General features: G+C 40.0%; 1 protein-coding gene across 2 annotated transcripts in view; it reads left to right on the plus strand.

The window, feature by feature from the left end:
* The window catches only part of Rad17 (RAD17 checkpoint clamp loader component), a 29,470-nt gene extending 19,224 nt beyond the window's left edge, over positions 1 to 10,246 (plus strand). For both annotated transcript variants that reach the window (XM_028884845.2, XM_028884846.2), the window contains exons 11-17: positions 282 to 464; positions 1,823 to 1,908; positions 2,021 to 2,167; positions 5,319 to 5,468; positions 7,032 to 7,152; positions 8,490 to 8,547; positions 9,491 to 10,246. In XM_028884845.2, the coding sequence (XP_028740678.1) occupies positions 282 to 464; positions 1,823 to 1,908; positions 2,021 to 2,167; positions 5,319 to 5,468; positions 7,032 to 7,152; positions 8,490 to 8,547; positions 9,491 to 9,764 (1,019 nt within the window). In that variant the 3' untranslated portion in view covers positions 9,765 to 10,246. The remainder of the gene's footprint in view (positions 1 to 281; positions 465 to 1,822; positions 1,909 to 2,020; positions 2,168 to 5,318; positions 5,469 to 7,031; positions 7,153 to 8,489; positions 8,548 to 9,490) is intronic.
* The last annotated feature ends 185 nt before the right edge of the window (positions 10,247 to 10,431 follow it).

Below are 10,431 nucleotides of genomic sequence, written 5' to 3' on the forward strand. Positions count from 1 at the left end.
CTTGAGGTACAGATGACTGTGAGCTGCCGTGTAGGTGCTAGGAACCAAACCTTGGTCTCTGGAAGAGCAGCCAGTGCTCACAACTGCTGAGCCATCTCTCCAGCTCCTAAGACAATTTAAATGACATTTTCTTCCATTTTAATAGTTAGCAACAGAGAGGACATTTCACTAAGGTCATATTAAGTTACTGCTTGTTAGAAAAAAGTTAGTATAACTGTCTGAAATACTCTTAGTTTTCATATTTTGATTTTTTAAATATCATTTGTATGTATATTATTTAGGAGAGAATAATTTATGGTCAAAGAAAAAAAGAACGTCATTGAAATCGGATGCTACAATATCAAAATCAAAGCAAAGAAGGAAACATAAAAATGCTTTGGAAAATCAAGAGATCCAAGCTATTGGTGGAAAGGATGTTTCTCTCTTTCTCTTCAGAGCTCTGGGGAAGATTCTGTACTCTAAAAGTAAGAAACTCTTCTGCATTTTTCTTATGTGTTGTACTCTCTCTTTAAAAATAAGATACTTTGTGTTTTGATATGCCTTGTATTTTGTTTTGTTATTAGAGGGAGCTGGGGCCCTGCCAAACTGCAGAGCCAGTGCTAAAATGTAGCAGGAAAATGTCTTCACCTTTGTACAGCATTTTCCAACTGAAGTAACATCAGACCACTACTGTAGGCCATATTCATGTCTGTAAATTATAGTTTCCTGAGGACACCACTCCATCTAGACCAGCAGTTCTCAATCTGTGGGTCAGGACCCCTTTGGAGGTAATGACCCTTTCCTAGGAGTCGCCTAAGAAAAACACAGATACTTACGTTACAATTCATAACAGTAGCAAAACTGCAGTTATGAAGAAGCAACAAAATAATTGTATGGTTGGGGTCACCACCGCATGAAGAACTGTATTAAAGGGTCACAGTGTTAAGAAAGTTGAGAACCACTGATCTAGACTTTGAGTGGTAAAAATTGGTAGCCCAAAGCTATTATAATACTCAGTTCCAAATACTGGGGTCCTGGGCCAGGTGCCAGGCAGCTTCAGGTCTCTCTGGCTCCTGTTCACTGACTTGCTGTCCATTTAATCTTTCCACTCGTGCCTTCCCAGACTTCCCCTTCAGTGAAGTTCCGGATTTCTGTTCTTTGTATAGTAAATACCAGTATGATGCTGAAGGAAGAGACTGTGATTTCAAAATGGAAATTCTGTGCAGGGCAAGTCTGGTGAAAACACTCAGCTGCCTGTGGGCATCTCACCTTCCTATCTCAGTGTCCAGCCTGAGTGCCTATTCTCACCTAATTCCTTCTTCCTTCCCAGTGGTCATTTCCAACCTCTGTGTTGAGGTGCAGCTTTCCTGCTCCTGACGGTAGAACAGCCTCTTCCTACACAGTAAACACAACACAAGCCTTCCGTACTGAGACAAGGCAAGGGAGAAAACAACCCAGAGCCGAAAATGAAATGAGTTTAAGTTTAGAAAAGCCATATTCTAGCCAGGCAGTGGTGGCGCACACCTCTAATCCCAGCACTTGGGAGGCAGAGACAGTGTGAGTTCGAGGCCAGCCTGGTCTACAGAGCTAGTTCCAGGATAGCGAGAGCTATGAAGAAACCCTGTCTCAAAAAATAAAAAAATTAAAAAAGAAAGAAAGAAAAGCCATAATCCAATCATCAGAATTCTGAATTTTGCCCTTGTTAGTAGTTTTGATTTTTATTTTTAACAGCTTCCTTAGTGTTTTGACATTATTGTACCTAAAGTATTGAAAATCAGCATATGAAAGTGCTATGATTGTAAAGATGACCTTAGCGTTAGTAATCCTAGAAGTTTTCTTACAGGAGCACCTTTAGCAGAATTAGACTCACCTCGCTTGCCTGTCCACTTATCAGAGCATGATCGGGATACGTTACTTGTTCAGCCTGAGGTAAGGGCTTTTGTAACACTTGGGACTTGGCTTAATATCTGTTATATATGTGCATAAACATCTGCTCACTGCATTTGCACTAAAATTTATATATTTATGCCTCTTTTTATAGGAAATAGTAGAAATGTCACATATGCCAGGAGACTTTTTTAATTTATACCTTCACCAAAACTACATAGATTTCTTCGTGGAAGTAGATGATCTTGTGAGAGCCAGTGAATTTCTGAGCTTTGCAGATGTCCTTGGTGGTGACTGGAATGTAAGATCATTTGACTTATTTATTTATTTTTTTTATTTATTGACTTATTTTTTGTATGTTTTGTATTTCTTCAGGAAAAAGTTGGGTTTTATCTCTATTTAATGTATGTTGTGACTCTCACTTACATGCTAAATCTAATCATCCAAGCCAGTGTTTATAATAAAATCTCAGGTTATTTGATTTTTCTGATGATATATAGCACTAATATTTTCTGATGTTCTTTTCTAATTTTATTACTTATTTTATTTTATGTGTGTGATTGTGTAGATATATATGTACACCACATAGGTGCCTGATGTCCATGGAGGGCAGAAAAGGATGTTGAGTCCCCTGGAGCTGGAGTAATAGATGGTTGTGAACCATCATGTGGGTGTTAGGAATCAAACCTGATTCCTCTATAAGAGCTCCTAACCACTGAGCCATCTCTTCAGCCTCTGTTTTCTAATTTTAAAATTAACATAGACTCAGAACATTTTTTTTTTTTTTTTTTTTTTTTTTGGTTTTTCGAGACAGGGTTTCTCTGTGTAGCTTTGCACCTTTCCTGGAACTCACTTGGTAGCCCAGGCTGGCCTCGAACTCACAGAGATCTGCCTGCCTCTGCCTCCCGAGTGCTGGGATTAAAGGCGTGCGCCACCAGACTCAGAACATTTTTAAAAGACTTATTTTTAATTATGTGTAGATGGGTGTCTGCATGTGTATATTTGCACCCTGCAGCTAGAGTTACAGTTCTGAACCTCCTGACCTGGATGCTGAGAATCAGACTCAAGTCCTCTGGAGGAAGAGCAGCAAGTGCCCTTAAGTGCTGAGGCTTGTACTCAGAAAATGTGGCAGTCATTGAATGTTAAAACAAATAACTATAAACCATGTATTAGCTTGAAGTGTGGCTCAATGGTAAAGCACATGCTTAGGGATACAAAGTCCTGGGTTTGATCCCCTGTACCGAAAGCAGTGATCTGTTCATTTCTTTCCAGTTAACATGGGGCCAGGTGGATGTCAGAACAGCCTTGTGGAGTTGGTGCTCTCCCCACTTTGTAGGTTCCAGGGCTCAAACTCAGGTCATCAGGCTGACTCGGCAAGGGCTTTCTCCTGCTGAGCTGTTCCCTGTCCCTTTAGGTTTCTGTGTCAAACTCCAGGACTCAAGTGATCTTTTACCTCAACCTCCCTAATATCTAAGACAACAGGCATATCCCATTAGCCTGTGCCAAAGTGCCCTGTGTATTTTTTCATAATATCTTAATACTGTTCTGACCGGTACATTTACTTAATTTAATTTAAAATTCAGTTCCTCAGTCACACTACACATAACTAGTATTGATGGCCTCGTGTAGCTAGTACCTACTGTATTGAACAGCCCATCTGTAAAACATTTCCATCATTGTAAGAAGTTCAGTTGGACAGCACTGGTCTGAGGCATCAATATTTTTCTGGTTATAATATGTCATTAGCTTCAGAAATTAAAGTTAAAAGCCAGATGGTGGTGATGCACGCCTTTAATCCCAGCAGTTGGGGCAGAGGCAGGCAGATCTCTTAGTTTGAGGACAGCCTGGTCTACAGAGTGAGTTCCAGGACAGTCAGAGCTGTAACACAGAGAAACCCTGTCTTGAAAACAAATAGACAAGCAAAAATAATAACTAAAGAAAGATGTTAAAAACTTAATAGTTACTCAGTTTTCCTTCACTTAATTTTTTTTTTTTTAAAGATTTATTTATTATGTATACAGTGTTCTGCCTACACCCCAGAAGAGGGCAACAGATCTCATTACAGATGGTTGGGAGCCACCATGTGGTTGCTGGGAATTGAACTCAGGTCCTCTGCAAGAACAGCCAGTGCTCTTAACTGCTGAGCCATCTCTCCAGCCCCCTTCACTTATTTTTTTAACAAACAATTATTTGTAAAAATTTTTGATTACCACATAGTATTTGCATGTATAGGAGGTACAGTGTGATGTTCTGATTCCTGTATACACTAAGTTGTGATCAACCCAGTAGTCAGCATATCCATCACCTTCAGTTTTTATCATTATCACGTCTGCACAGAATTGCTGATTTTTCATTTTGAAAATTTCAAATCCATATTGAAGTTGAAAAGCAATACACTGAAAACTTGCATACCTTTAACCTTTATTTCCTTTTTTTTCTGCTTTCCTGCATTGACCTAATCCCTTATATATTATATACTAGTTTTTGGTGGAAAATAATTGCAAACATCACACATGAATGAAGACGCCATTCTATGAAAACCACAATAGGGCTATCATACTTAGTAAAGTTGCTGTTAACTTAGCTAATAGTAATTTAGGTTGAGCATGATGGTACACACTTACAATTCTGGTGCTGAGGAAGGTGAGGCAGGAGGTATCAAGGTTAAGACTAGCCTGGCTCACTTAGGAGACCTTGTCTTGTTTTGTTTTGTTTTGTTTTTTCGAGACAGGGTTTCTCTGTGTAGCTTTGTGCCTTTCCTGGAACTCACTCTGTAGCCCAGCCTGGCCTCGAACTCACAGAGATCCACCTGCCTCTGCCTCCCGAGTGCTGGGATTAAAGGTGTGTGCCACCACCGCTCGGCTGGAGACCTTGTCTTAAGAAGCAACAAGATAAAAATAGTTTAGTAATGTGTTGTCATTATTTTCTGTTTGCTTTCTTTTTTTTTTTTTTTTTTTTTGTTTGTTTGTTTGTTTTTTGAGACAAGATTTCTCTGTGTACCCCTGACTGTCCTGGAACTTGCTCTGCAGACCAGGCTGGCCTCAAACTCAGAGATCTGCCTGCGTCTGCCTCCTGAGTGCTAGGATTAAAGACATGCACTGCCACCTCCTGGCTGTTATTATTTTCTTATTGCCCCAAAACGTTGTTTCTCCCAACCCTACCAAAGACCTTACCAACCCTACCAAAGACCTTACCAGCCCTACTAAAGTCCTTACCAACCCCACCGAAGACCCTGCTCAGTAGTTCACCCAGTGCTTTGATCCCTGTGTCTCAGTTGAGTTTGTGTTAAATAATTTTATAGCAGTATTTTTAAGGCTTTGATGATGTTGGAAAATATATATGCAAAGTAACTAAGTATCAGCAGTCTTATTTGTGTGGGTACTATGAACATTTCATAAATATGGGTACTATGAACATTTCATAAATGTTTCCCATCTTGTCTCGCTTGCTAGACACGCTCTTTACTCAGGGAATATAGTACATCTGTAGCTACAAGAGGTGTGATGCATTCCAATAAATCCCGGGGATTCGCTCATTGCCAAGGAGGAGGATCAAGCTTCCGACCCTTACATAAACCTCAGTGGTTTCTCATACATAAAAAGGTAAAAAAAAAAGTAAATTTTTAAGTGATAATCTCAGCACTGCTGACTGAGGTAAGAGGATCGTGGGTTCAAGTCCACCTGTACTAACTATGTAGTTAGACTGTACACCATGAGCCTCATCACATATGCAGTATGTCTCAAAGCTGGAGTTTGGTTTGTTTGGTTTGGTTTTGAAGTATGTCTTGTGTATCACTGGCTGTCCCGAATTCCTGATCCTTCTACCCTGTGCTGCCTTACTAAGCTTATTTTTTTTAAAGATTTATTTATTATGTATACAGTATTCTGTCTGCATGTATACCTGCAGGCCAGAAGAGGATGCCAGATCTCATTACAGATGGTTGTGAGCCACCATGTGGTTGCTGGAAATTGAACTCAGGTCCTCTGGAAGAGCAGTTAGTGCTCTTAACCGCTGAGCCATCTCTCTAGCCCCCTAAGCTTATTTTTTTTAACAACTTAAAAAAAAAAATAAAGTTTCCTTCTTAATAAGATAGCTCTTAAACCCCACAGTTTTTTTAGAATTAAGAAATAACGGGGCTGGAGAGATGGCTGAGGTTAAGGGCACTGACTGCTCTTCCAGAGTTCCTGAGTTCAATTCCCAGCAACCACATGGTGGCTCACAACCATCTGTAATGAGATCTGACGCCCTCTTCTGGCCTGCAGACATGCATACATGCAGGCAGAACATTGTATGCATAATAAATAAATAAATCTTAAAAAAAAAAAAAAGAAAGAAAGAAATAACAGAGCCCGGGTGGTGGTGGCGCACCCCTTTAATTCCAGCACTGGGGAGCCAGAGCCAGGTGGATCTCTGTGAGTTTGAGGACAGCCTGGGCTATACAGCAAGATCAAGGACAAGACAGCCAGGATTACATGGAGAAACACTACCTATAAAACAAACAAACAGAAACCGCACATGCACACACACACAGAAATAATCTAGTGTTCAGTGTGGTCACTTTTACTTATTATCCCAGCATTGGAGAAGCTGGGGCAAAATTGTTACAGGTTTGAGTTACTGGTGAAGTCTCTGAGGAGACCCTATGTCAAACACCTAAGGTTAGGTAAAGTGAATAATTAAACCTTAGGATACAAATTTTAGTAAGGGGCAGTGAATTTGAGGTTTGTTGCACTACCCCAAGATTGCACTAGTTATAGGAATGCACAGCTACACATTACTCGGGACAGAGACATATAAACTCATAGTCTTTGTGGTATAATAAACTTTATCTATGAATTCATAACCATTTTTCATTTGGGGGATGTGGTTTTTAATTTTTATTAAACTTTATTATTAATAAACTTACTAATAAATAAAAATATCACACCAAAATTAACCACACCCAAAGTATTAATAAATTTATATACAGTTAGAATTGGCATTTGTTTGAAACAGGATTTCGCTATGTAGCCCTGGCTGGCCTGGAACTTGCTATGAAGACCAGGCTGGCCTCAAGCTTACAAAGATCTGCCTGCCTCTGCCTCTTGAGTGCTGGGATTAACACCATGACAAACATATAACCCTCTTAGAATTTTATTTCCTTTCGTTGTCTTTTTCCCATACAGTATCGGGAAAATTGCCTCGCAGCAAAAGCACTCTTTTTTGACTTCTGCCTACCAGCTTTGTGTCTTCAGACTCAGCTCTTGCCGTATCTTGCGCTGCTTACCATTCCAATGCGAAACAAAGGTAAAGTGCTTTCTTTCCTCCTGAGTGCTTGTTACCTGTTAGTTACAGCATCCACACCGACCATGATTGTTACCTGTTAGTTACAGCATCCACACCCACCATGATTGTTGCTGTTAGTTACAGCATCCACACCGACCATGATTGTTACCTGTTAGTTACAGCATCCACACCGACCATTGTTACCTGTTATTACAGCATCCACACCCACCATGATTGTTGCTGTTAGTTACAGCATCCACACTGACCATGATTGTTGCTGTTAGTTACAGCATCCACACCAACCATGATTGTTACCTGTTAGTTACAGCATCCACACCCACCATGATTGTTGCTGTTAGTTACAGCATCCACACTGACCATGATTGTTGCTGTTAGTTACAGCATCCACACTGACCATGATTGTTGCTGTTAATTACAGCATTCACACCAACTATGCTTTAATCCATAGGGGTTGACAACTGGTTTTCATTCTTTCTAGGTTTTTGTCTATAAATTGTACTGTGAGGAACAGCTTTGATTCTTTCTCATTTGTTTTAATTTTTGGTGTATATTGATAAAGATTCTGGAATCTTGGTTCTTCAGTTGTAACTCTTTACTATCATTTATTTTGATCTCAGATTGTTCACATTTGACTAGTTGATGCTGCTATTTTTCTAAATATATTTGCTTATATAATCTATATGCACATAATGTACTTTTTGTGTGTGTGTGTGTGTGTGTGTGTGTGTGTATGTGTCAGTGTGTGTGTCAGTGTGTGCATGTGCACATAGAAGTCAGAAGACAACCTCAGGTAGTGTTCCTCAGCTACTGTTCACCTTTTTTCACTCTTTCTTTCTTCCCTTTTTTTGTTTTTTCAAGACAGGGTTTCTCTGTGTAGGCCTGGCTGTCCTGTTACTCATTCTGTAGACCAGTGTGTCCTTGAACTCAAATATCTGCCTGCCTCTGCCTCCCAAGTACTGGGATTAAAGACTTGCGCCACCATGGTGCATGTGCCTGGCTACATGTGCCTTTTTTAAAATATAAATTCTTAAGGTTGAACTCAGGCATTAATGATTGCAGTGCAAACACATTATCAACTGAGTTTTCTCCCCAGCCCTACTACATATGCTTATTCAATATATGTATATCTATCTTTTTGTTTTTATGAGTATAAATGTTTTGCCTACATGTATATATGTGCACATTAATGACACAGGGATACTCAGCTTATATCATCAGTACATGCTGTTATAAAACATGAATATTCAAACATGCCTTTTTAAAATAAAAAATAAAAGCCCATCAAAAGTAAATTTTTAAATGATGGCATTTAAAACTTTGTTAAAATGTCTTTTCAGCTCAGATTTCTTTTATCCAAGATATTGGGAGACTTCCTTTGAAGCGAAACTTTGGAAGGTAAGCTAGTCACCTTAATTCTAAAAGAACTTCTTACTGAAATGTCTACTGAATGTGTTCAGCATACAGTCAGTAAATGTTGTCCATAAGATACAAAGCAGCTGGAGATACGATAGAGCAGGCCTTTAATCCCAGCACTCAGAAGACAGACAGGCGGACCTCTGTGAGTTCAAGGCCAGCCTGGGCTACATAGCCATGGCTTTGAAGATAGACCTTAACTCAAATAAAATTTAAAAAAAAAAAAAAGAAAAGAAACTAGGGCTAGAGAGATGATGGTTCAGCTCATAACCGCCTGTGACTTCGGCGAGGGTATCTGACTTCCTTATAAACATAAAATAAAAATAAAAATGTAAAGTATCTCTTTCCAATTTCTGGAAGCTAACAATAGGAAATAAAATAATTAAAAAAAAAAGGTATTATAGCTTTGTTGTCTTAAGGTGGGGGGTCTTACTAGGTAGCTGAGGCTAGACTCAGACTCCTCATTCTCTTGTCGTAGCTTCCCAAGTGCTGGTACAGGCTGTACCTCCACACCTGGCTGAAGTTCAGTCTTTTGGTTTAGTTTCTTGTTTTGAGATAGGGTGTCTTTATGTAGCTTTGGCTGGCCTGGAACTCAGAGATCCAATGCCTGCCTTTGCCTCCTGAGTGCTAGGATGAAAGGTGTGAGCACCATGCCCAGCTTTAGTTTCTATTTTTAAAATTACAAATTAGGTTGAACAATTTATGGAGTGCCGTTCATGTTTGCTGCGATTTCTGTTTTCTGCTCATTTGTAATGTGTATATAAATGTTAGTACATAGGAACTCTGCTTCCTCTTGTAAGCAGTAGGGTTTAGTCACAGTTGGTCTTTCACCTTGCATTTTGTGTAAGTGGAAAGACCACTTAGGTTGCAATGTAAAGGAATCTTCTGTTTGGTTATATTGATGTCTGTGCTGTGAATCTGACAGGTTGAAAATGGAAGCCCTGACTGACCGAGAATTTGGGCTGATAGACCCTGACAGTGGGGATGAATTCCAGCGTAATGAAGGACAGCCTGCACAGGAAGCTCAGGGTGAACCCTCTCAGACTGCTGACCCAGAACCCTGGTCTCTTCCTTTGAGTCAGAACAGTGGGAGTGACCTGCCTGCCAGCCAGCCTCAGCCCTTTTCCTCCAAAGTGGACATGGAGGAAGAAGAGGAAGAAGACGTAATAATAGAGGACTATGACAGTGATGAGACATAGAAAACAGCCTGCCAATCAAATTGCTACTTGAGAGACTTATGCAGTGGTACTTGAACAGCATTAACACACTTCTGGTGAATGGCAAGCAATGTGTTGATTGCTCAGCTCTTAGAGTATTCATACTTAGAGCAGCTGCCTTCTGTCGTCTTGAAGTAGAGCAGGTCTCAAGTACTCAGTACTTAGTATTTATTTAGTCTTGTAAATGGTTTGGGGAGGAGAGGTCGCAGGGTAAAGTATGTTTTTGAATGTCATGCTCAAATATCAGAAAATGTGAAGGAGTAATCCAGAATATACAGACTTTATGGGGTGTCGTAAATGTGATTTATAAAACAATTTAGGATGCAAATATCAACTTTGTGCCTTATTTACAGTTTGCATCTAGCTTCTCAGATACCATTTTGGTATGTTGTACAGTGGAATATTTTAGATACTTCTGGAAAGTATTTACATAATTTATATCAAAATTAAAATGTTGGGTTTCATCTTGTTTTTCTTATCTTTTAACATTGCCTACCATGCACTGTCTCCTTGGGTTCAGGCAAAGTAGAACAAATGTTCTAAAGATGGACAGGGGCGGGTAGCACCTTACACTGCCCCTTCCTGGCAGGCGCTGGGCGGGCTGGGTACCTGCGGGGGTGAGGCCAGCTGCGCGGGTGAGGCCGGCAGG

Source organism: Peromyscus leucopus, chromosome 11, assembly GCF_004664715.2.
Source record: "Peromyscus leucopus breed LL Stock chromosome 11, UCI_PerLeu_2.1, whole genome shotgun sequence".
NCBI classification, from domain to species: domain Eukaryota; kingdom Metazoa; phylum Chordata; class Mammalia; order Rodentia; family Cricetidae; genus Peromyscus; species Peromyscus leucopus.